Source organism: Gambusia affinis, linkage group LG21, assembly GCF_019740435.1.
Source record: "Gambusia affinis linkage group LG21, SWU_Gaff_1.0, whole genome shotgun sequence".
NCBI classification, from domain to species: domain Eukaryota; kingdom Metazoa; phylum Chordata; class Actinopteri; order Cyprinodontiformes; family Poeciliidae; genus Gambusia; species Gambusia affinis.
The window spans coordinates 4,065,406-4,092,527 of NC_057888.1; the positions used below are offsets into that span (position 1 = coordinate 4,065,406).

The 27,122-nt window shown below is 39.2% G+C and overlaps 1 protein-coding gene across 2 annotated transcripts in view; it reads left to right on the plus strand.

Annotated features, from left to right (window-relative positions):
• The first annotated feature begins 3,250 nt into the window (after positions 1–3,250).
• LOC122824130 (enhancer of polycomb homolog 1-like) overlaps positions 3,251–27,122 on the plus strand; it is a 30,862-nt gene continuing 6,990 nt past the window's right edge. Inside the window, exons 1-11 of one of the 2 annotated variants that reach the window (XM_044104371.1) lie at positions 3,251–3,528; positions 4,072–4,183; positions 14,270–14,429; positions 15,157–15,302; positions 15,641–15,847; positions 15,943–16,091; positions 17,423–17,576; positions 19,669–19,827; positions 19,988–20,077; positions 20,649–20,797; positions 23,772–24,145. In XM_044104371.1, the coding sequence (XP_043960306.1) occupies positions 14,330–14,429; positions 15,157–15,302; positions 15,641–15,847; positions 15,943–16,091; positions 17,423–17,576; positions 19,669–19,827; positions 19,988–20,077; positions 20,649–20,797; positions 23,772–24,145 (1,528 nt within the window). In that variant the 5' untranslated portion in view covers positions 3,251–3,528; positions 4,072–4,183; positions 14,270–14,329. Of the gene's footprint in view, positions 3,529–4,071; positions 4,184–7,148; positions 7,699–14,269; positions 14,430–15,156; positions 15,303–15,640; positions 15,848–15,942; positions 16,092–17,422; positions 17,577–19,668; positions 19,828–19,987; positions 20,078–20,648; positions 20,798–23,771; positions 24,146–27,122 lie in introns of those variants that run through there. The other variant, XM_044104370.1, reaches the window with a different exon arrangement.

Consider the following 27,122-nt stretch of genomic DNA (forward strand, 5'->3'; position numbering starts at 1 on the left):
CTGTGTTCCATTAACTTGTTGGCTAAATGCTTCTGCTGATTACAGCGATGCATACTGTACATGGAGGGGAACCTGTGTGGTCCTCACTAGGTCATTACAGAAGTATGGAGCCAGCTGATTTTGCTTCCTGATAAGGCCTGTGGTAATCCTGTAAATCTCTCCTCTCAGTGACCTACAGCAGGCCCCAATTCATCTATCCATCATATGCCCAGTTATGAACAAGTCACTAAGGAACTCCAGCAAGTTCTCGGTCTCAAGTGGATCATACAAAGAAAACTTTTTTGCAGAGGTCCCCAGGGGGACGTCCAGCTCAGATGCCCGAACCAACACAGCTGACTCTTTTTGATGCAGTGGAGCAGCAACCTTTTTCTAGGATCCCCTGGGATGACAGAGCTCCACACCGGTAAATCGAGAGCTTTGCTTTTTGGTTCAGCTCCTTCTTAACTCTTATAGACCGGACTAGTACCCCCGTTACTGCAGACAAGGCCCCAATCTGGAGGGGGCAGCCCACCTTTTTCCAGTTGAGAACTATGACCTCAGACTTTGAGCTCAGACTCTCATCCCAATCACTTTACACTCGACTGCAAACTCACTGAAGGTCATGGACTAAAGTGACAACTAAACCACATTCATCCATTTATTTCCTGTCCCCTCTTTGCCCCTGTAGGGACTTAGTGTGGGATGGTGACTATCTTCTTCGGTCAACGGATAAGTGGCGGGGTACACCCTCGAGACGTTGCCAGTCCACTCAACAAAACCACATTTTCCGCAAAAAGCATGGAGGAGTAAAGTCCTGAGGGTCTCAACTAGACACCCCATTTTAGTGACTAACTTGAGATCCTGTCCATGAACATGGAAAACATAGTGAGTCACAAAGAGCAGCCCAAGCAGAGTTCAACCAGAACTAGAAACAGGTTAAGAGATGTTCCCCTTTAAAACAATAGTAAAGTGGACACATGTAACCACTCCAAGTGGTCTGTATATTCCCCACCCTACTATCTGTATCATTTTTGTCTTTAATAAGTGACTTTCAATGTCAGTCACCTGAGTTAGAACATCATTACTGTCTTGAAAAGATGAGAACTGCCTGATAAAGAGCCATGACTTGTTTTGTCTGTCAAGAATGCTCACAGGTCCAGATGTAATCCTGATCACCGCACAGGTCTCGGGCGCTGTTGTGATGCTGGGTTTGGCTTATGTTGCTGCTATGGAAACTGCTCAACAGCAAATATGACCGGAGGGAGTCTGTGTAATTCCAGTAAGAGCTGGAGCCGAAACACAAGAACAGGGTGAGCCCAAACAAATCCATCTGTCAGGGGCTGTCTGTCAAAGGAGACTGTGCAATAAATGTCGGAATTTGTCTCGGTGACACTTCTACATGGACACACTGACAACTAAGACATTAAAGCAAGCTGACAGAGAGGCAATATGAAAGGAAAGGCATGATATGTTAGTAAATGTTTGTATATAGTAAATGATTAAGACTGGTGCACAGAGGTAGGGTTGGGCGCTAACGGCATTAAAGGATGGCACCTGTTTCTTCTTGCAGTTCCATCTAGAAGAGTACAATCTTGACAGCAGTCAACCCAATGTAAAGAATGATGATAGCATCCTTGAAACGAGGCATGCTTTTCAATTGAGACCCCTGTTGTGAAGAACACTAAAGCAGCATCCTTCATCTGAAATGCTGTCAGCAGATGGATCCAAATTGTATGGCAAAGGGGCAAATGTCTGTCTTACTCTCCTTTGATCTTAGCCCAGACTGGCAGTCTTGAACTTGTTCCCTCAATGCATTCCCATCACGCGCACAAACTCAAACCCCTCATAAGCTGCCTTCTGATAAAAGGCTACTTATCTGCGGGACACATTCTATGTTAATGTCTTGACATTAAAAAGAAGATTCACTAAGGCTAATTAAATATTGTTTGATATGTTTTAAGAAAAATCTTGCTTGAACGCTGCTGGCTGGCTCAGATGTGTAACTTCAGTCTCAGAAGGTAAGAGATAGTGAAGTGAGCAATCTGCCTTATGCATTGTAATTCAAGTGGAAGCACAAGTTTTTCCATGGGTCTGCACTGCCCTCTGGATGTTTGGAGAAGGAAGTGTCATATCTAGTAGCATGAAGCATCTTGCTATTCCTTTACAGTTCACTGCAGCTGCAGAATCTGCTATTTTTGACACCAATGCAAGAAACAAATACTCTTGCATAAAGCTGTAAGATACATTTGCTCTTTCTAAAACTAATGCATGGAAAAATCCAAACATAGTCAACCTGGTTGTGCACTGGCACTTTTCTAATGCAGTGGGCTCAACATAAAGGCTGTATTAAGATTTTCTTCAGTCAAGAGATGGCTGCTGATGACCTCGCTGGGAGGGCTGAGCAAACCTCCCTCTATAATACATCTGATCCAGAAGCCTTTCTTTGTGCGACGTGCGCATGCAGCTTTAACATCAAGGGGCTGACAGAAGGAGAGGGTAAAGCTTTGCAGCTTTTGTATGCCTCCACTATGCAGCATTCTGTTTCAACTGTGTGTGAGCATAAAAAAAAAAAACAGGAAAAAGGATCATGTGATGCAGTCAGAACAGCATCAGAGGAGTCAGCAGGGGCAACCCTGCCCTGCAACAGGACTCATCTGAAGGGGCACGATGAGGCATGAAGGGTAGTGAGGGTTACATAACAAAAACTGCATCCTTTCTTTACAAGAACAGTGTTGCTTATTTAACCCTATGCTGCAAAAATAAGCATTTACAGTCGGAATTCCTTGTTAAATGTATTTTATTTAAATGTATATTATTATTGCATAATAGTAATATAAATTTATTTAGTTTATTAGTTTATTTAGTTTAATATTAGCCATAGATTCTTGTTTCTAAGTACAATATTTACCAGCATCCTTCCCTGCTGGTCATAATAATAATGTTTTCATTATTATGTTGCTTTTTTATATAACAATCATCACCGTAATTAAAATAATTGTCAAAAATAACATCGTCAATTAATGTTATTGTTTATATTATTGTTTATGTTATTTTTGTTTCTAGTTAACAAATGTTTCTCTTAGTTTTGTTTTATAATTATTATGATAATTATAATTTTATTTTTTTTATCATTAATGTTGTTGCTGTTGTTGTTGTTATTACTACACCAAACAGAGGACAACCAATAAGCTCATGTTCCACTACAGTTCTCCACAGGTGATTGGTGGAAGCTGTCATCCAATCACAATTCGTCTTGAAAGTGGCTTCTTGGTCAGTTTGGATCTTTTTTTTCACCTCCTCGAAAAAAAAATCATAAATAACTACCCTAATTTACCTTTAGAAGCACGAAATACGTTTACTTACCAAAATGCTTCTTTTCCATTGCCCTGTCAGACTAAGTTAATGGCAGTTTAGAAATGGAAAGAAGCTGAAAGTGTCTTGTATTTAGTCGTCCCAGTGGGAGCTAACCAGCGTTAGCATTTGGGCTAGCATGACAACCAGTGGAATTACCATCGTCAGTATGTTTCCTTCTGATTTTCATTGCAGCGGGTAAGTTGAAACTAACACTTGGGTGATTTCAGCCGTGCTTTGGCTTTATGTGACGTATTTCAACGGTGGATAAAATAATTTTAGAGTTCAGGGTCAGGGTAAGTGAGCTAAGGCTGCTAGCAGCTGTGTGTCAGCTAACTGCGGTGTCGCTGTTCCTTGTGCAAACACAGCTGTAGGAAATCTTTGTTGGTCAAACTGTCCCTAATTCCAATGCAAATGCCTCTTAATCGAACTCCTAGCGATAAATAAAACACAAATGGGTTTGATAAGGCGAATGTTGGTTCACGTTTTGCTGTAATGTCCTCAAATTCACATCAGTTTTCCGTATATGGCGTTGTGTTGGAATGTTCTTTGTATTGTTGCAGCAAAACTTATTACATAGCCCAATTCAAAAACTTATAATCTTGATTGTTTAAACTTATATACAAGGGTTGAATAAGATTTTGGAAAATGAATAAAACTTAATTTTGATGAATTTGTAATCTTATATTTTCTGTTTTGTGGTTTTGTCTCTTGTCACCCCCTATCATTTTTTGTTAAAAGGCCTCTACTATGGACTTTAGAAGAAATTGTGTTGCTTCCAAACGGATGATGATGTCGCCTCTTACATCTGGATCATGCTGGTTTCTATGGCAATCGTCGACCACTCCTGCAGGTTATTTGCATTTTTAATCTCTGTTCTTTGACATAAAGTACATAAGTTTGAACAAAGCTCTCCAAAAATCAGTTACTGGTTAAAGTATTCCCGATTTGGGCATAATTTTTGTTTACCTTTTAAAACCCAGACTATTGTGAAGACAATAAAGAGCTTATTGTCTGGACGCCTGGCATTCACAAGAGTTAGGGACCACAACTGCCTGCCAGCAGCTTAGATCCAAGAACTCATCTGAAAACACGTATAACGTGTTAATTGTTCAAACACCAAAATTTACCTCAGTTTGCTTTGATAGACACAGTTGAAACCATTTTACCTCTACAGCAGTTGCTAATATGTAATGATAGAAATTGAAATGAAAGACTCTCCAGGATTGGCTGCTTTGCAAACGCCAGACAATAGCAGGTCAAGTAGCTTTGTTCATAGGCCTTTTGAATTCTTTACACTTGCTGTATGGAAAAAAAGGTTAGCTTTTCAAGAAAAATATGGAGATATATTCCACAGAAAAATTTGTGAATACTGAACCACAGACAGGTGGGGGTTGACTGTACATACTGTACGTTCTGCTGTATTCACATTTAGGAGTCTTCTAAGATGCTATGATGGTAATCTAGTGCAGTCAAAGTATAGAAAGTGGGGGTTTTGTGACTATCATTAAAAGAATAGTCTCTTTGTAGCAACTTTAGTTTACACTGGAATATAAGATGTCACAAGACTCGACTACCCATAAATATAGATAAAAATATATTTTTTACAATAATCTTTAAAATTCTCCAAGAAAAGTAGATGAATAAACAGTTTTAATTACATGGAGGTTAAGCAAAAGTTTATCTTTGTGAAATGTGATGGAACAACACTTTCGATTTTAACAAAACTTGTAGAAAACATGTAAATAGTGCATAGAAGACAACAGTTAAACCAAACTTGAGTAGTTATTTGTTTATGATTAACTAATAGGGCCTAAGTCGTTCTTACAGTGAAACAAATTAGATTTGTCTTTGACTATTGTGCATTGACAAACAAAAAACTTCAAGTAAATCTAAATAAACTCAAAGTTCAAGAAGAATTTGCAATATGTAAGAAATATTCAAATTTAATCATCGGTATTGTTAGTCAGCTTCTAGTTTCGACCCAGGACTGCACCGCATTACACAGAAAAATAATCCACATTACCATCATTCACACCAACTTTAAATCTTTTCTAATAGTATTTGCAGAGTTGCCATGATCTCCATTTTCTTGTTAATTACCTTAAAATTGATCTAATGAGTACTTACAGCAGGTAGGATAAACCTTCCAACCAGAGCTTTTGTTTCATTTCTTCCTCCACACATAACCGTGATCTGTTTTTTCTGGTAATTTTGCTACATATGAGTTTATTTTGGTTGTGTTGTCCCACAATGCCCTGCGGTGTAAAGCCACTTAAAGTGAACCAAATTCACACAGTATTTGTGGTTTTAGGCAGACACGAGACCCTTCTTTGATCTCCACCTTTATTTGATGGCACATTCGCGTCAGAACCGGACTTTCTGGAGTTGGATTCAAACTAAATTTTAAAGGGACATAGGAAAGGACTGAGTTTTTCAGGTTTAAACAGATCTAAGGTGATCTTCACGCCAAGTAAAGCAGGTTTTAAAGAATGTGTAATTAATGAACACTGATTAATTTAGCTTCAACCTTTCTAAGTATGGTATTTTGAATTGCAGAATAGAAAGTACTCTGAATTTTATGGTTCAGGTGGGGTTTTTTATATTCTGTAGGAATGTAAGATAATGATGTTCTGCCACCAGTGAAAATTTAGATTTTGAGACTGTTCAGGTGAAAATTCAGACACAGAAAGAAAAGCTTTTGACTAATTCTCTAACTTTAAAGTTAGCAACCAAATTGATCTTTAGTTGCTGCTCAATGACAGGATTGTTTACAATACACAATAGAAAACAGGTTACTGATGTAGAATTCATTCTGGTTCCAACTAACATCTTTCAAATCCTCACTGAATGGTTCAGCTGCAGCAACATACATTCAAGAAGCATTCACACATTTGTCTTGCTTATTGACATGTTTGTATTCCAGATTAATTCTCTAATAGCAGAATACTAAGTAATGTTTGTTGCTTATTAATAAATGTTTTCATTTTTGGGAAGGGCACACATTGGGACTTATGTACATCCATCCATGTAGGTATGTCTGCTTCCTGTTTGCATTCTGTAAGATTTTGCTTCATGATTTTTAACAACTTTCTGTAAGGGTTCTGTTGTTGTTGATACCCTTTGCTTTCCTAGAATGTTTGTGCCTCAATGAAAAATCCAGGTACAGATGAAAGGTAATTTTATTACAGTATTTCATTAGCTTGTTGCAGCAGGCAACGTTTTTGATTTATTATTTTAATAATATTCCACATTTAAGGTGTTACTACTGCAGAAATATTGGCCATATATTCCTAGAGAAGTTTGTTTATTCTTTTTTTTTTTAAATGGGGCAAAACAACAAAAAACTTTAGAAATTTGAGTTTTGGAAATGTGGGAATTAATTAATGTATTTCTAAAAATTCCTCTTTCTAAATATGGAATATGATGAATTAGTGATTTTTAATTCCCAGCAGGCATTTTTTCTTTTGATCCGTTTGTGTCCCGTTGTTTTTGTTCCACTTGGTGGCGATATATGCTAGACATTTGAATCAGTTGGGTAATAACATAGGTGTAGTCTTACCTTCATGATGTAAAATTACTAATAGATATAGTAGTTTATTATGCCAGAATTTTATGGGTTTACTTTGATTTTTTTCTGACCATGTGTGTAGTTTTTAATCATTGTTAGTTTTTGTACAATAATATGCTGGGAGATTTACCCTGGTTTTGCTTTAAATATGTATTTATTTTTGAAATCTAACTCTAGTAGCACCCTGGTAAATAACAGCGTAACATCCCAAGTCTGGAAAGCTGGAAGTTCCGAACCATCACCAGCATAATTTCCCCTCCTCCTCCTCTTTCCCTCGCACCCCAAGCGTTTCTCGAGCGCGCACGCGTGCGAAGCTGCGTGGGAATGGTTGTTTGTGTGACCGAGGGGGCTGGGCCGCTTGGAGCGAGCATTGAGCTGCATGAGTTTGTAATGTCCGCCATGTTGGCCATGGCGTATTGAACCGGGCAGGAACAGCGGAGCGCAGGAGCGAGAGAGACCGACAGACGGCGACTGAGACCCGGGCCTGCCCGGCTCTGTTCGCGCTGCTAACCGGACCTGAACGACTGCCCTCAGAACCGACTCTAAAAGAGACCGCGACAGATTCCTCAATGAGAACTCGAAGCAGACGTGCTGTTACTCCAGGCAGTTCCCAGAGATTTATGCTGCATCTTTTATTATAAGAAATGAGTAAACTGTCGTTTCGGGCGCGGGCGTTGGATGCTTGTAAGCCCCTGCCCGTCTTCCGCTGCGAGGATTTGCCCGACCTGCACGAATATGCCTCCATCAACCGGGCGGTGCCGCAGATGCCAACTGGGATGGAAAAGGAGGAGGAATCGGTATGTTATTTTAAAAGGCGATCTGCCGCCGCTGGATTTCTTTGACAGTGTTTTTCGGCGCCACAATGTTACCTGCGCAAGCTTGTGCAAAATGGCCGCCATTGCTGCCGTTTTGTGCGCACGACAGATCTCGACGAAGGCTTTAGTTTACTAAACTTTACATACACCAGGGAAATCATAATATCGCTATATTGTGGTGTTTTGCTGAAAAGTCGTGTTTTAGCCGTCTGCTACGCTGCAAACGGCGCACGAAGGCACAAAGAAGTCACGTGACTTGTGTCGGCGCCACCATTTTGTTGACTTTTTGCTAAAGGCGGGCAGAGGCCTTGGTTTGTGTGCATTTCCGCTGCGTGAACAACAGGGGGAGACAGTGGGCCTCCGCCTCGGTTTGACAGCTAGGAATTGGTGTGTTGACAGTTGCAGCCGTGCCATGTGTGCTGTACTAGGTGACTTGGTGGAAAACGTCTTGAAATCTCACATTTAATGTTAACGTGCTGCAAAACTTTGTTCAGCGTTTATTTATTGACTTATAAAAGAGGATTTTAAGCTTGTATCCAGTGTCCTGGACTCAGTAAAACCAACGTGTGAAAGTTATTTACGTTTGATACTTGGTCAAAGCCTGCTGAATATTCTTTCATATAAATTAGTATTGGATGACCCCGATTATTGGCTGAACTAATTTTCACCCAAAAATATAATTGATGAAGTTAGTGTAATGCCGCTTTTGATTTACATGTCATGAAAAACAATTTGTAAAAGGGAAGAAAATAGTACCAGTACTCTTCTAAATGTGAAATGTATGATAATAGATATTTAGAAAATTGAATAGAAATAGGTAGTTCTGGGATTGATTATCAGCATATAAAAAAAATGTAATAATATTGCACAATGTGCATCATTGTTATAATTAGCCTCTGGGTTTTAGCATGGCAGCTACTAAAACAAACGCTGGATATGAAAATCGAAAGCAGTTGGAGTTCATCTAACTGGCCAAAGAGGTTATTGGCAGACAGTCTGTGAATAAATGGCACTGAAAAATATAATTGCTTCATCTGTGTCAAGTGGTACTGAAGTGATACTCCAACAGGCTGACAATCTGAAATGCCAGGCAAAACATGTTGTCATGACAACCATCATATTTTAGTAAAATAGTCCTTTACAATTATTTAATTACTTTCCCTCTCTTATAAGATGGGCATATTTCCTTATTTGGAAAGAACTAGAGCTACTATAAAATCATCAAGTTTATATTTTGTTTTATTTTTAGGTATAATACAAAGTTAAACACTGGTTTTAGATTTCAGATAAAGAAATATAGTATTTTTGTTTGTGTACAGGCTAGGGCTGGGGGATATGAGAAAAATATCCTGATATATTTTTGCTAAATCACTGTACACAATATATATCACAATATTCTTAAATGAGCTCCATTGTTATTTTAAACTAGACTCCTTGGAGCATAATTTCACCCACTCAAGTTCCCGCCCCCATTTCCCTGCTCAACTTAATTGTGTGCTCATATAAAAAGGGATGCAGTGTTTTGGTATGAACTGTCTATATTATGACTAGATAACAAGGTGAGAAATAAGTTTTAACTAAGAAAAAAATAACGAGGGAGAGGGAAGTAGGTCAGTTATCCTTTACTTTGACAAACTTAACATAAAGATGTGCTGTGCAATAAGGTGTGTTTTGGTTCAGCTTAAAAATAAAAAAGGCAACCTACACACAAACTGACAGATCATCAGTAGAGCAGATGTTTAAATTAGCTAATCAGCCACCGCAGTGTTAGCTTGGCTAATCTACCACAGCGATCACTTAATATTCACAAAATACACATCAAGCATAAAACCCCAAAACTTTAACTGAGTGTTCTGTTCAATGTGGAGGTGATGTTTGAGTGTTTTTGGGGCTGAATCCTGCTACAAGTTGCATTGTTGTCAGTTGCTATGGTAACAAGTCTACATGTAGTATCAAGCTGACAGAGAGCAAAAGAATGAGTAGTTTTGAGTTATTTTTCCCATTGCAGAGCACTAAATGAATCATATCTACATCTCCAGGTTTCACTTTAACGGACTAGTTCTATCGTTACTTTAACAGCTTTTCCAAGTAAGAATAACTGGAAAGGCAATTTTACAGATGTTTGTATCTGTTAGCAAAAATAAAAACTTTTTCTGTTTTTTTCAAGATAGATTTGTGGTTACAAACATTTAGTCTATTCATTTTTACAGGAAAAGAATAGCAGGCTCCAAACTGCTTTAAAGAATCTGCATTTGTGATCTAATTTTATCTGTATTTTGGAAGTCTTATAGCGTTTCCTAGCTAAATTGAATTCATCCGAATGCCACAAAAGGAATGAAACAGCCCTATTACTATTAGGCTATTCATTAGTCAACTTCAGCTGTGTTTTATGTGATGTGGAAAAACAGAGAAAACTTAACAAGCTAAACGTTGAAAGAAAAAATGTGGAACTTTCAGACTTGAAAATAACCACATTTTGATCCAGTATGGTTTGTAGGAATCTTGTCGTTACTTTAACAGCTGGGAAACGTTTTGTTCTTCAGTTTCATTTCCACTCGGAGCTCGGGGACTTCTCCTTTGGGATGCCACAGCAGACAGAAACACAAGGAAAACACTGACACAGTGCAAAGTCAGCAGAAACCCCGTCTCACCCCCACGCTGGCCCTCTCCTACCTACTGTACACATCCACACAGTGTCATTACATAACAGTGTGACAGAAGAGATAAAGAGGGCAGTTTTACTACAAGGCAGCCGCGGCTTGGCTCCCTGACCCACATCCTCTCCAGCAGCAGCGGGGTTGTTTCTATTCTCAGTCAGCTAAATGACCGCACGTGGAGCTGAGTTACTTTGATACTAGTTAGACTTCTTAGGCACTTTAGTAACTGTTAGATGATGAAGCATTGAACGAGAATATCCTAGGGTTAATACTTTATTTTTTAAAAGATTGTAGGTCCCAGTTAGCTGGATCAAAAGTAAATTCAGTGTATTTTGTGGAAAATATTGTATTTTCTTGACAGTACTACCTTATTTATTGACCAATCCAGCTGTTTGTCCATATTTCCAACTCTGCCATCCATCCATGGTCTGTCTGCTCCTCCATTTATCATCTATCCGTTCATCCTTCTGTCCCTGCACCCTTCCATCAGTGTCCATTCATCCATTCATCAGTTTCCGTCCATCACATCATCCTTCATCTGTTCGTTTGGCCATCATTCAGGCATCTTTCCGTCAACTCATTTGAATGTTTCCAGATTCCATTTATAGTTTTATATTTTATCCACTTATGAATGAAGGGAAAACAGACGTGAAACGAGTCCTTAAAATAAATTTTCACACACAAATTACATACAACATTTCCCCATTTATGTCCTGCTCTGTGACATTTGCCTGTTACAGTCGAAACTGGACGTCTTAAGAAGGAAAAATTGCTCATTCAAGTTGGTGATGAAGTGGAAGCATGCTTCCATGGTGAGTTATGTAACCGTGGTATTTCCTGTTTGGTACCAGAGAAACTCAGCTTCAGCCTGAGGGAACAGAGTCTGGTATCAGTTTGACTGTGTTTGTCTTCAGCCAGTGATGCTACCTGTTTTATTTCAGTCAGGAATCAACAAACCTCCATAAATGAAGCTTTCTGTACTTTAAATGCTGAAATATATCACTGTCCCCAAGACTTCCTCGGCTTCTCCTGGCTGGTGTGCACTGGAAACACCGGCAGGAGGCCATATTTCTGTTGCCATGGCACCCTTTACAAGTCTCATCCATTTTTCTGGGGTATATTTATTACTAGGAAGGTGTGATGTGAAAAATGGATTGTTCTTCCAGCCTATCTGCATTTATGACTGAAGAGAAAAAGGATGGCGCTGCTGCTGTTCCAGGATGTTTACGTGGAGAAAATATTGAACCTGTTGGTGCAACGCTTCTGTGAAGGGAAATCTTAAATATTCTGTTTTGTGTTTATTATGTACATCTGTGAAAGGACCAATGATACCAAAACATGTAATATTTACATGTTTCTGAAGAATGCAAGAAAGTATTTGTCCTAGTAGATTGTTGCTTCAGGCAGTATAATTAGAAAAACTGGGCTGTTTGCTTTTCAGGCCTGTGTTCCAGAGGAAACACTTGATGCAATGCTAACCTCAAGGAGTTTTCACAGCAACAGTTTCACATGATGCAAGGATAAAAGGAAAATTTCCTTTGAAACCACAGAACCTTCTCTAAGGGCTTTTATTAAAACTGTTCAAAATAGTCATTGGCGTTGGCTTAATTTGCTCTTTTAAGGCTAATTGTGGACACAATATTTTATACATCATATTTCATTTTCTATGCATTCAAGTTCTGCATATCAAAACTAGTTTTTGTGTGTTTGATGGATTTTTCCTCCCGGGCTAAACTTGATGTTTATCTTTAGAGGCTGAGATCACAAACCTCACAGATAGCAGGTGGGATGTGTGGAGAGAAAATAACTAGTTGTTTATTTGTAAGTGCCCTTTAGAGATTCTCAAGGTCACCTTTATATTATGTACGCTCAAAGCAACATTATTATTGGAAAACATGTAAAAATATAGCCAGAGGTGTGTTTGTTTGGAGATTGGAAATTCTAAACAGCCTTGTTTTGAGACGAGTCTCTAATTCTAGTTTAAAATCTGTGGAAACATGTTTGTCTTATTAGCTCCCTTGTTGTGTAGTTATTGTTGCTAATAACATCCGCTGCTGGGTAACATTGTTGCGTAACTGAAGGGAAGATCCAATTTAATGTCTGAATTTTCATTCTTGTCATCCATTAAATTGCAACTCTATACTAGAAAGCCTCCTTGAATTCAAAAATATTGTGGTTGTGTTTTTTTGAAAAGCTGCACTTGAATTTGGCTGCTGAAGTATGAGAGCTGTTAGTTTAAACACGTTTGCTTTTACTGAAGCAGCCTATAAACGTATCACTTGTTTTCTCCCATTTTCAGACTGCAGTGCAGATGAGTTTGGATGCGTCACTCTTGGATGTAAATCTAAACGATGAAACTGTAGCTAAAATAAACCGCTTGAGTTTTCCTCCGTATTCCATTCACAAAAGCCCCTAATCTACGCTCAGCAGAGGAAATCCCTGGGCTGTGAAGCGTGGTGAGGATCAAAGCTGAGAAAGATCAGGATGTGTTTCAGGTCAGAGGAAGGTTACAGTGCCTGGCTGATGCTCACCACGGCATCTTAAGCTTCATTGCCTCTTAACATGCACTATTTATGCTGGTAACTCTTCTCTGAAACCACATGGTTTACCTGCTTGTGTATTTGTGAGGTTGGAATTAATGTTTAATTAAAAGACAAAAACCCAAACTCTCAGAGATGTGTTGGTTGAAACCTGGTGGTTTATTCATCTCTTCCTTCCCTTTATATTTTCTTAAATTTCTTTAAAGCTGGCTGTGTTGATTTCTGATTATCAGCGCAAACACATTTATCATTCTTTTTTTAATTCAGCCATTAAACGCAATAAATTATAATTATATTTCATTTTCTAAGCATTCAAGTTCTGCCTATCAAAACTAGTTTTTGTGTGTTTGACAGATTTTCTTCCTCCCTAACCCAAAATCCCTAAGCCAAAAGCCAATGCAATAGTTTTAACATAAGAATGGCCTTTTTTCTTTTATTTTCCCAATAATATATTAGGTGAAACAGAGTTACACTTTTGTGGACAACTGTTAATTGCTGATCTTGAGTTATGGCTTTATTAAATTCTAGTGCATAATTTTTACATTTTTAAAGGTCGATTGTTTTAGTTTTTGGGCGTCTCTTCTCGGCAACAAGAGCAGGATGAGATTAATAGATAAGATGCTTCTGGTGCCACACTGTTTTTTCTTGTTAATGTCAAGATTTTATTTGTCTGGGAAAAATCTCATTAAAAAAACTAAACTGTCCATCAGCATCTTTGTTTCCAGGCCAGATTGGCTCCATTCTTAAGGCTGTGACTGGGGATTAATAAAGCCATTCAGAGGGCCACAAACGGCCCCCACGCTGCACTTTGGCCACCTTTCCTCTCTGTCACATCTAAACACTTATATGCATCAAGTTCCCACCATGTTACTGATGGATTCGATGATTCTTGCCTAATCTTTTTCAATTTGACTCAAGAAGCTGCTTAATTTTCTTGCTGAGGTGACCAATTGGATTTTTAACCACTTTCCAATCGATAGAAAACTACTCGGTTAAATGCTGACCCACATTTACTTTCTTAATGCTGACCCACATTTGCAAATCAAGCCAGGGAACTGGTTGTGAACAGCGTGCAATGTGTAAAATGAGTAGGAGCTTTGTGAGAAGATGTGTTGGTGCAAGATTGGCCCGAAATCACGGCGGCTGCGGCGGCCATCTGTTGCATAAAGCTCAGAAAAGCCCCAAAAGACTCCAAACTACAACTTAAAAAGCTGCTTTTTACTTTCCCAGGGCATTAAGAGTGCCTTCTCAATGTTTATCAATCTATGTGAGTTATATTTATGGAAGGTGGTTTGTTAAACATGTTAAACAAAGCAAACCAGGAAGTTTGTGTTTTAACCGTCTGTTCCCTTCCAGGAGCACCATCTCCAGAGAGCCATCTCTGCGCAGCAGGTCTACGGAGAGAAGCGGGACAGCATGGTCATCCCGGTCCCCGAGGCGGAGCGCAACATCCCGCACTACGAGCTGCTCTACCCCGGGGACTTCAAAATGCCAAAGCAGCTTATTCACATACAGCGTGAGTAGCAGGAGGAGGGCCCGGGGTCAAAGTTCAGCTCTGAATCAAGACTTCGGTTCAGATGATTACAGATAGATGGGAACTGATTAAATGGTTATGAAGGTTTGACAGACTGCCAGTAAAGTTCAGAAATGTGGGAAAATATGAATATTTCCAGGTTTTATACCATAGTTTAGAAGTTACGTCTGTCTCATCTACTTATCCCTCAACTGTCTGTCCTTCATTTGTCTTATTCCAATCTTTGTCTCTGGCTTCTAGTGTGCGTTTGTCCCTCACCTATCTGTCCTCCATTCACTCATGTCTTCTTTGTCTTTCAATCCATCCACTGGTTTTCCTCTGTTCATCCATCCTTAACCACTCTGGATCCTTCCATGTGTCCTTTGCACACATCTGTCATCCATCTTCTGTTTGGTTTCATATTTAAAGTCTGTGGAAACTAGAAATATCTGCTGTAATTTCACAGTAAAATGAGTATTTTGTGCTTAAAAATAACATTTAAAAAAAGACGGACTGGGAAATTTGGAACATCAGGCCTGGAAAAGTTTGGAAATTTAACAGCATGAATCTGACATTTTGAGAACTGCAAGTGCAGACATGTTGAGTCACATCCATCTGTTTCAAATATTTAGATTTTTTTTCTTTAAGGTGACTAATACATCTGTTTTTAATTTCAGATGCTCTTAATCGTTTCTAACAGGAGGTAATAATGTTCCCTGTGTTTCCCCAGCTTTCAGTTTGGATACGGAGCTTCCGGACTACGACCTGGACACAGAGGATGAGACGTTTGTGAATAAGCTGAAGAAGAAAATGGAAATCACGCCGCTGCAGTTTGAGGAAATGATCGATCGACTGGAGAAAGGCAGCGGACAGCAGGTAAAAATCACTGCTGGTAGCACCCTGACCTGGATTATTACAATCACTTTGACGGGTTAATGAGGCGTGTCGACCTGATCTCCTCAGGGTACCAAAAAAGTCTACCCAAAAAATTACAACAAAAGTTATAATTTGAAGTCATTGAACGCAGCACAGGAGTCTGAAACATTATGAAACCCAAATATTATTGGTGCAATATGTCATCCTATAGCAATCCTGAGCAGCTGATTGGTCAGCGTGACTGACGAGAAAAATGTTTTGTGGTAATTTGACAGATTGTTTCTAACATAATTTACCTGAACAGTGTCACAGGGCTGATCTCTCTGCTTCCTCTGCAGCTCGTCAGTCTGCAGGAAGCCAAGCTGCTGCTGAAGGAGGACGACGATCTGATCAAGGAGGTGTTTGACTACTGGAGCCGCAAGAGGAAAACCTGCAAGAGCGGTTCGCTCATCCCCACCGTCAAGCAGGAGAAGAGAGACGGCTCCAGCACCAGCGACCCCTATGTGGCCTTCCGCCGGCGGACTGAGAAGATGCAGACCAGGAAGGTTGTACAGAAGAATCTAGTTGCTCTTTTGGATTTTTGTTACCGTGGTAACGTGCTGGGATTGACGGATAGGCTTGTTGACTCCTCTGTTGTCAGAATCGAAAGAACGACGAGGCGTCGTACGAGAAGATGCTGAAGCTGCGCAGGGACCTGAGCCGCGCCGTCACCATCCTGGAGATGATCAAGAAGAGGGAGAAGGTCAAGAGAGAGCTGCTGCACCTCACCCTGGAGGTGGTGGAGAAAAGGTCCGACTAAAGCCTGCTTTATTTATACGTCGCAGTCCTTTGTATGCGAAAGTAAACGCCTTATTTTTCTGAGAAAATGTGGAAGAACAATTTGGCTTAGGAATCTTTCCCGTCAGGAAAGCCGTCAGGTTGTTTCCTTCTGGCTTTCAGCTGTTGATATGTTTGTTTTTAGATTTTAGTTTTTCTGTCAATCAGTTTGTTTCCATCTTTCCATCCATGGTTTGTCCATTTATCCGTCTTTTCCATCATCTCATCAGTCTGTTTTTATCTTTTCTTCCATTTTCCCATCCCAACTTCTTCTGATTTTTCCACCTGTGTTCATCAGTACCACGACCTTTACATCCATCAATTTCTCCATCTATTTGTGTTTCCATTTATTTGTTTTCCCGTCATATTCCCATCTATCAGTCTATCCAATTTATAATCTGTAGGTTTGTCTTTGTTCCTCAGTCCATGTTTAGATTTTTTTTTTGCAGTTTTGTTATTAAAATCCTGCCGACTGCAGAAGTTTCTGCCATAGATTCTCAGTGAACTTCAGTATGTAGAAACATTCATAAGTTCTCATAATTTCATGTAAAAATGCTACTTAAATCTAAATATTACTTTCAAAGGATTTTTGATTCTCAGTGGTAGATGGATGAAGCTGTGTATTAATGGATGATTGGGTTGTTGGTTTTTGCCCTAATTGCCCCTAACAGGTTAATTGTTTTACATTAGCAGCTTTAATCAGGATCTGTTGGAAGTTTGGGAATCAGTCCTGACTCTAAACCCCTGCTTCACTGCTCCTGTTAATTGTTGGTGTGCTTCTGGAGTCTTGTTTCAGTGTAATCAATTTAGAGTTTGTTTATTGAGCCTTACGTTCAGGACTCTGAGCTCATTTCCTCTCTACTCCCGGGGAAGATTTCTCCTCTCCCTTGGCTCCACGGCTCTATCATAAAATGTTTACTTTGTATAAAAACAATATCCTTCCCCCAACTTCCATTTAAGTCGTATATATTTTCCTCCCTCTGCTGCGATCCGTCCACACGTGAAACCAGAATGAATGTCCTGAAAGCAGCTGTCAGGCGCAGCGTAAATTGGAGCCGTCTCCTTGAAGTGGCTCTGATTTGTAGTGACATTTCAATTTCCTGCCGTTCCCCCGATCCGCTTCCTGTCTGTGCATCACAGCTAGTGTTCCCTCCCTGACCGCAGTACTCTGCTCCCATTAGACGCCCGCTCTGCCCACCGCTTCATTATGGGATGCTTGTAGAGCGCTGTGTTCCTGTTGTTGACACCAGTAGGAAAAGGAAGTCCTCCTCCTCCTAATGTCCTTGGTTTGTCTCTCTCGTCAGGAATGTGATGCCTGACTTTGGCTCTGAGGTGATGGCAGAAGCTCAGCAGCGGGCACTGGTGAAGCCCGTCTACACCATCCCCATCATCCCCCTGTCCAACAGCAACCAGTACCGACACCAGGACCACCACATGGACATGAAGGACTATAAGAAAGTAAGCCAGTCCACCTTCACCGCTCTTAACTTCAATTCTACTGATTCATCTTTCATAATGACATATCTTTAGCTTATTTTCAGCTGATATTATTAGTCATAGAAAATTAGACAAGTAAGTCTAGAAATATGATTTTTATGACCTACATTTGAGCTGAGGAGAATTTCAACAGACCTGAGTCAGTAGTTGGTCGTCTCTGTAAAGACCTAGTTTGTTGGGAGAAGGAAAGATGGCTGACTTCACTGAGACAAGTGAAAAATACTTCACTTGTTGTTTTTTTTCTTATAATTAAGGAAAAAAATAAAGATTACTGCTAAAGTGGCATATTCTAGAAGTTTCCACCATATTCTAGTACATGAAGTCACTGCATAACAAATGTTAACGCTTTGGTTTTTACTCTTCACTTCACACAACAGTTCCTACTGGTTTGTTTAGGTTTGCGCTGACTCAGTCCCACATTTCGGCATTTCTAAATGGCAGCCAAGTATGAATCATCAGCGTTCAGTAAAGACTTTATTTCAGAACAAACAATCATTTCCGTTTCCGTTTATTTTTTTACTCAAAAGATGCAAGTTCCATCATTCCTCCTTGAAGAGCGATGATGAGAGAACAGGGTGGAGCAGCACCATGTGAACCTACGGATTATTTGCTGCATAGCAACTGCAGGCCTCCTGTTGGGGGTACAGCTCCAGCTTCCTCATGTTGGCACAACTTGCACACAACAAGAGTGTTTTCCATTGTTATGTCAGATCGATTTTTGAAGCAAAAATGAACCCCAGTGGGACAAGAGAAGCGGCTTTGTCCTCCATGGCTGTTACTGCCACTTGTGCATCAAATTTACACACATACCAGAAACATTTCTGGCTCCTGTCTCTTTATATATATATATTTACGTTAAAATTAATATAATCAAAATTAACAAATTTGGTGTTATTGAACACTATTTGAGACTTATCAGAGACTAAAATATATTTCTAACCTGATTCCTCATTTGAAACTTGACCTGCTAGTAAACATATATGATTATAATAGTTAATTGAAACTATTTTGGCCTCATTTCTGTAAGTTTTATTACAAATGTAAGTCAGTGTGTCACTTGCCCGTTCTTCAGGCTTTAAATGAAAACCTCTAGAAATGGTGTTGCTGTTTTTTAGTCAGCGTTCATTACTGCCTTTTCCATAGATGCAACAAAATAAATGAGAGCAAACTACTACTACTACTTTTATGTGCCAAAATAAACATGTAAAATGGTTTCAGAGTGCAGACTTCAGGGCACCCTTTGTCTCTGGTGATTGACTTAACTCACAAACTTTTCTCTGAGGAAATTGGGTCCAACACCAGACCCAGAATGTAGTTAAAGGCAACTTGTGGTTCTTTTAGAGGAAACCGTGAATTATGGTTAAATATTTGCACTCTGACATTCTTAGAGATTCAAAGTAAATATGTTATTACTGGAGCTGATGGTATAAACAACAACAAACACATTTCTCTGCTGATTAACTCTAAATTTCTAGATGTTTTATTATAAAACAATGTTGATGGATGCTCCAGTTCTTTAGTGTCTCGTTAGTCAGAACCTCTGTGAGCTCATTAATGCTCTTATCAGCTTCAGAGAGCAACATTTTCTCTCCACCAGATGCCTGAGGTCTGGTGATACAACTATCATTTCGAGTTATGTCTACAAACATTTTTTTTCTCCCCTCCGTTGATTCGTTCTCCATCACAGAACCTCTCCCCGCCCTGTTTGCTTTGTCTCCAAACTCTGAAGGCTGACAGGAATCCGACTAATCACGGTAGAGTCTGTTCAGACGGGGAAGTGTTTTCCCGCTGGGGGAGTCTGGGTGAAAGGTGGCACGGGGCGAATAGCTGCCATCTGGCTCGGCGGCGGCATCTGCCACGTGCCTCAATCTGCATATCAATGCCTGCTTGGCTCACTGTTGTTCCTGCTGACTATTAATAGGGTGTGCAGAGACTCTCCCCTCTGAGCTAGCAGCTATTATTGATTCTGGTATGAAAATGTCACAGGGTTTGCTCAGTCTGGAGGATAAACGAGTCATTTCTGTCTGTGTGTGTCTGTTTGTTTTTTTTCTAGCCTGAGAAGGCAGAGGCAGTTCGAACCAAAAGGAAATATGAGAAGAAACCCAAACTGGCTCCAATGTTGGCGCCTCAACATTCAGGGCCCTCTGTGTTCAATCCTAAGGACCTCAACCAGTATGATTTCCCCAGCTCAGACGAAGAGCCGTTCTCACAGGTATTTGACAGTCAAGCACAGTCTCCATTTAGCTTAGAAAAAAAAAGAAGCTGTGGTTGCTTTCATATAAACAATTCCTATTCATGTTGTTTTTAGTATAAAATGTTATCATCTGAAGTCTTTTTCTTGTAACGGACTTGATTTTTATTGTTTTTTATAGATCCATTCAGGTTCCTCTGAGGCAGAGGAGGAGAATGACCCAGATGGCTGCTACGCGTTCAGGAGAAAGGCTGGCTGTCAGTATTACGCTGTAAGTGCCCTCCTGCGACTCCTGGCTTGTTTCTATTTATAGCGCTAACAACAGGCTGCCCGCTTGCTGGGCTCCCACGCAACAAAACAAGAATTAACGGATCTAGAAACGCTCAAACCGAGATTCTTTAGCCAATTTCTTACTTTCATGGTGATAAAAGGGTTAGGCTGAAAAATATTTCGACATTTTTCTCCCCTTGAGATAGTCACATTTTAATCATCTTCACAAACGTTTTATTGTAACTTTTGTGAACGCTACAATACTTTTATGTATTTTTTTTTTTTTTTTTTTTTTTTTTTTTTTAAATCAATGCAAATCTACTTGGTAAAATGTTTCAAGTTTCTGATTGTAAATGGCAGTTCACATTTAAAGGACCCTAACATTAAGCATATTGATACTAATTTAAGGCCTGTTTAGCTAAAAGACTAAAATAATTCCCAAAAGGTCATTTCCAGTTTCTCCAGCTTTATAGATTGTGAAGAAAGTTTCAAACCAGTGGATTCTAATCGCCTGTAGAAGTGTAGATTTGATTTCTTCCCATTTTTAATCTTCTGTTCTTCTTCTTCTCCAGTGTCGTCCAGACAAGACTGGCAACTGGCCCTGGGTCAGCCCGTCAGAGGGTGGGCTCGGTGACCCGCGCTACCGCTACTGTCTAACCTCCCTCAATACGCCGTGGCGCTGCATCGGTTTGGCACGGCGCCGCATGGGCAGAGGGGGCAGGTGGGTTCACCACTCCATCCTGAGCTTCCTCGCTTAATGGCTGCAAAGAAGCACACAGATATTATGACCTTTACCTAAATAAAATATGCTAATTTTAGCATTCTAACTCATTTGTTGCATTCAGAATAAGGAAAATGGTGGTATGACCAGAATGTGGGATTCATATGCCTTAAACACGTGGAAGATGTTGCTCAATTGAGACCAAAACAAATATGGTGGAAGTCTCGCTTTGCGCATTGTCATAATACATGGTAAACATGGTAGTGGCAAAATCATGCTGTGGGGATGCTGTTTGGCTGAGATGAGGAAGCAAAAGATTCAGCTAAATACATCTGACCATCAACATTTCCATGCTAGAATGCCTTAAATCTACAGATGCACAGAAAATAATATTTGGGCAGCAACTATCAATTATTTTAGTCATCAATTAGTCTAGCAATTATTCTTAAGATGAATCGATTAATTGGATAAAAATAATGTCATATGCTTAAGATTTTTCATTTAAACCTTTCTATACAATATTAAAAGTACATTAAAGGATGCAAATGAATAAGTCTGATTTTATTTTTTTTGAAAAATGTCAGTTCAGATATATATATGTAAAATATACATATCTTTTGTACCGTTTTCACTTAATCACTACTCTTTCAACAGTTGGCTATTTTAGAGTCTGTATTCTCCAATAAACTATTACTAAAACAATTGACAATTATTTTAATTTGATTAATCGCAATACTTCTGATTAATCCTTTCAGCTCTAATCAATATCCAATATTAACACTGCTGTGATCGCTGATAACTGATATAAATTCTGCTGCCTCCAAAAATAAACCACAACAAGTTGGAAACAAATGTCGGTTGTTGATATCAGCCCGGTTGTATTTATTGTACTGATTCCAGTATTGGTGCTGATATATTGTACATCCCTACTGCAAATTACTTGTATGGAATTTGCAGCAATGCTTAAAAAATGTGCTTGTAGACGATATTGGTCCAAACTGAGCAGTTTTTTTGTAGAAGAAAGATTCAGTTTTAGGCCATAGAGAGGCTACTGGGAACTTGTAGCTGTAGTTGCAGTGAAACAAGATGCTATTAGTAGTTAATATACATATTTTTCTGCTGCTTTGTGTTGGTGTTATCCATAAAAAACAACTGAAATAGATTAAAGACTGTAAAGGAGCATTAAATGAAAAGGGCGTACTGTAGAGCAGAGAACTGTAAGTTGTGATTAAAATACCAAATATTGAGCTGCTTTCTGTTTTCAGCAGGGAAGATGAGCTGCGGTTTAGCGTAGCATCTCTTTACCATCCTCCCAGCAGCTCCAGCTGGCCGTTTGCGACTGAGGTGACGGTCCTAATGCGGGGTTCTGCTATGGGCTGGTCCCAGATCGTAGCTGCAGCTGAGACGCATCCTGCAGCGTGGTCTGTTTGCGTTTAGTGAAGCTTTAGTGAGCTCTGTCTCGGTGCCAGGTGTTGTTAACGAGAGCATCTGGGTTATTTATTATCTTGTTCTCAGGCGGGGTTCCGTTTCTGTTTACAGCGGCCTTATCAGCCGACCCCAGGGACTGAGTGATCCTGCAGTCTCTCAATTAAAACTTTCTGCTTGGTGAAAGGAGATATTTGCTCTTGATTTATTAGAGAAATAACCATCTTACTGTGTTTGGCATTAACGTCCAAAGCTGTTGAATGATTTTGTTCCTGATCTCTCAATCGGCGTCTATAGAGTATTTTATCCTGACATTTTTTTCCTGTCTGTCTGCTTATACACTCAGGTGCTTCAGATGTTCCATGTTTTCACATCCAACCTTAAACTTTGTTGTAGGTTGTTTGAGTTTTATGTTGAAACAATGAAGAGCATAACTGCAGAAGTAAATTTATTTTATTAATTGATATTTGGAAAATTGAAATGAAATTCTCCATTCAAGTAAGAAATGCTGGATTAGGAATTAAACCGTTAATCATGATTAATCAATTATTGAAACGATAGCTAATGTAGCAATTCATTTATCGTCACTAGAGTATACAGACTAAAAAAATACCATTTGCTGAAAGGATCTCAAATTTAGAGCAATAAATCAAAACTGTATAAAAATGTATATATTTTTCCTTTAAGATTACAGAAAAACTTTTGTCTGTAAATATGTTTACCCAGAACTCCTGCAGTGGCAGTTTTAGTTCAAATTTTGTCAGATAAATAAATGTCCTGTTAAACACTTCTTGCCATTTAATTTTTAATTTGGTTAATCAAAAAAATAACCAATAGATAATTTGAGCAAGAAAGGCTGAACTTTTCACATGTTAATGTTAGAAGTACTTTTTAAGCATCCATTAAGGGAATGTTTTGTTGTTTATTTTAGGCAATAAACTATTTTCTTATTTAAAAAGGGAATTGAGTTATTTGCATCTCTTAACGTATTATTTATAAAAACAGCTTAAATGGTGAAAAATCTGCACAATACGGCAATTTTTCCGATTAATCGTCAGAAAAAATCCTACACTGGATTGATTCATGTGAAACCACTTCTGATTGCCACTGACATTTCTGGACTTTGACTGGGCCGTTAACTGGTTCCTAACTTCATATCGAGAGATGCTGTTTGCACGAACTTCAGATGGACGCTCTCATATGTTAGCATGCTAACCTTACTAAATAAGCATGTAGTGAGAAGCCTTATATAGCGTGGTGCTGCCACCACCGTGTTTCACCATAAGAATGTTGGTGTTTCCACCTCATACTGTTGGTTGCATTTTTCATTGACAAGATAAACGTCTTCAGTGTTAGCCATTTCCCCTTTTTACTAACCTTATGGGGTATGAAAACTTTTCAAATGCACCGTTACATGTCATATGAAAGAAGTAGAGGCTTAAAACAACTTTTGTCCCCACCTTGAATAAGACACCTGTTGGGTTTGTGGGGTAGACATGCAATTTGACCCAGGTCGTTCTTCCACTGACTTCCCTGTGACTTGTTCCAGGGTTCTGATGGACCGAGCTCACACCGACCTGGGCGTCCTCCAGAGCGCCGACTCCGATCCGGAGCCCGAACCGCTCACCTCGCCGCTTCGCAGCTCCAACACCAGTACCTCAGAAACCAATACCTCGGACCCTGCCGGGCCCCGGCCCTCGTCGGAGACGCCTGTGGACCTCAGCCGGATTCTTTTGAACATTAAGGCGTGCCGCTGGAGGCACTTCAGACCACGGACGCTATCCCAGCACCCCGCCGGGGGAGCGGATATTTCCCGCAGTGGATTTAGGGATTTTGGCCGTACTGTGTCGGGATTAACTCGGACTCTGTCTGGGGGCTCCGGAGCCCAGAACCGCACTGGACCCGCCACCACTCCTGTTAACGGTGAGTCTGTTTGTTCCTCTTTTCTGTTTATTCACTTTGTTACTTTATTTTGGTAAAGAAAGTTTTGTTGGCCTCACAAGAAGCTCATTTAATCTCACTTAGAACGCAGAAATGTTGCTGATTGTGTGCAAACGCTTCGTTCTTCCTGGGATAATTAAAAACCGATTTTAGTTTGAGGATCATTAAGAAATAATTGACTGTTAATTTGGATTAATTTGGACATCCTTTGTTTCTCCAGCCTGCACACTTCAGGCTGATCTTTTGTTTGTTGATGCTTTAAATGTTGTTTCATATTTCTGCTGCCATAGGTCGGGTTTAATAATTGCTGCTTCTTCTGTTTCTCGCGTTTAAGATTTTTTTTAGTTTTCTGGATATTTCATGAGTTCATACTTTGATGTAAATTTGAGGCTTTGTGTATATTGAGAGGATTGCAGTTTCCTCTCTACGGTGTAGTAATTTAGTCAGAAACTGTTTGTGTGGCGTTTGGGTAAATTGATTTGTTTTTTTATAGAGTTGCTGAAATGTGTGGAAAAATGGTGGTGTTATTGAAAGCTGTAGATTTCTTCTATTTTCACTCTTGTATAATTCTGATATCAAAGAGACAAACTGAATACATATTCATGCATTTCCTAATGAACCTCATTGGTGGGTTTTCTAGTACTAACGGCCTACTTAAGGCCACAGGTTCTGAATTGGTATCTTGTTTTCGAATCGGCGACTCAGAAACGCATCAATTTACAATTGATGCGTTGTTTATTCTTTTGAGCCAATCAGAGGTGGACTTCGCAGATTTGCTTTGTATTATTGTCCTGACATCAGTTCACAAAGTACCTTAAAGGTTTTGGATCATTTAGTTGTTCTGGGAAGTGTGTCACATCGGCCATGTTGTCCAGTTTTTCCCCCTCCTGGTGGAGTCATGAAGAACCAGCCTGAGGAAAGTCAGCTGTTTTTAGATGTTGTTCTGTGACTTAATGGATGGTTGTTGATGCTGTTGGATTAGTCTCTGATTGGGTTCTGATTTAATTTATCCAGGAGAGAAACTTTAGGGTTTCTCAAAATGTTATTCTGATACTGAACACTTTTATTTAGAGGCAGCAGTGACGACACTGATGAATCCAGAGCAACTTCTCCTGGTGATTTCCTCAGACTAATGCTTCTTTAGAAGTTGTTAGTTGATTTATTGGAACACAGTCTTACTGACATATAATCACATTTCTCTCTTGGACTCAAAAGCTACAAATATTTGTATCTGACTGTTTAAAACCTGAATAGTATAAAATATATTATTCAGTACATTTGGGTTTTTTTTTTATAATTCAGCTCCTAACTGGATTGGTTTTGCTGCTTAGAAGGGAAGAGATATAAAAAAAGGTTTGGGTGTTTATTTACGCTTCATATACACTAAGAAAAAGGAAATTAATTAAACTATAGCAGCACGTTTTTGGTAAAACTGAAGGATGTGTAATAAGTGTCTTGTTTCTGCAGCACAGTGACGGGCCGAAGAACTAAAATCAGTTCTTTTTGTCACAGAGGTGAAGAAAATCAGGTCTTGTTTTTCTCAGCCTCATGTCGTCCATCCCTCCATACCACAACAGCCTTGGTGAACTTTTTTCCCTCCACCTGCATTTGAAACTTTTGTGTGATTGGTCAGAATTTGGTGTTTGTTTATGTAGCAAACATCCCCAACTACAAAACATCCAGAAGCCATTTTTTCCAGCCAAAGAGAAAGATTGATAGTTTTTATATATATATTGACATATGACAAAACACTGTGACATTATCACTACACTCTAAAGAGTCCAGCGATGCATTCAGCTCCGCTATGTTGTGTTTGTAAATGCGAGATTTAACCAGTATTAAATGTGTCTTAAGATTCCGGTCTGTATTTATCTGTCAGTGTAGAATAATGCAGTTTTCTACTGCAGATTCTCAGCACTGATCTATCTTAGTTTTCACAAATAGATTCAAGGTTTCCACAGAATCACTAACTCCTTTATTGTGTTCCGTCCTGTTCAGTATTTTAATATTTGAAATCAATGGCTAGCCAATCAGAAGTTGTGCTCTTATTTAATAATTTGGAATAATTTCATTATCAAATTAGTCAGGAAGGGATCTTTATTGCTGGCTTGATGGTCTGGCTGTTTTCCTCCTTGTGTTATTATATCTCTTGTTTCATGCATTTTAAAAGATTTCCTTCTACTTTCACATGTCCTGACATAGATCTTATGTGAGTGTTTTTTCTTTTCTCATGTGATATTTGCCATTAACTGCATGTATAAATGATATGACCCAGGTCAATAATTACTTTTATGCTGTTAAGATAATTGAGGTTAATGGTCAGAATCGTCCTCATCTGTGTCTCGATCCATCGTAAAAATATTTCTTCTTTCGCTAGTACATATTCATTCTTTATCTTTTATATACCCTTCCTAAGGGTGTATTGCTCTTGTAATGTTTGTGTTTAGTCATGTAGTGCAGACATCTGCTGCAGGTTTCTACAGTAGAGCTGAATGCCAACCTAACCTGAAGCTCTTTGACCTCCGAAACATTTTTCTGTGATAATCTGAAAGTCTTCCCAAGTCAAATTGAAGATAGACTAACTTCTCCTCTGAGCTGAGCTAACTTCTACTTTCATGGCTACAAATTTAGCAAGAAACTTAGAATTTCTGGATAAAAATGTCACTAAAATGCAAATCCAAATTTACTCCAAAGATATCTCTTTGGATCCAGTTGATTGTCTGGTTTGGTTCATTGTTTCAGCATAAACCTGGTCATTTATTTATTTGACTATTTAAGATAGAAACGTTTTACCCATTTTCTGCCAATCAAAAACATCGGCTTAAAAATAAAAATTGTTGCAGTCTGTATACTAATTGCGTAGCAGTAGTTGTCCTGAACTTTAAAATTCTTTTTTTCCCCTCCTGTTTTCTCCACTTTATCTTCCACCGTCCTTCATAACAAACATGTAAGCAGAAAC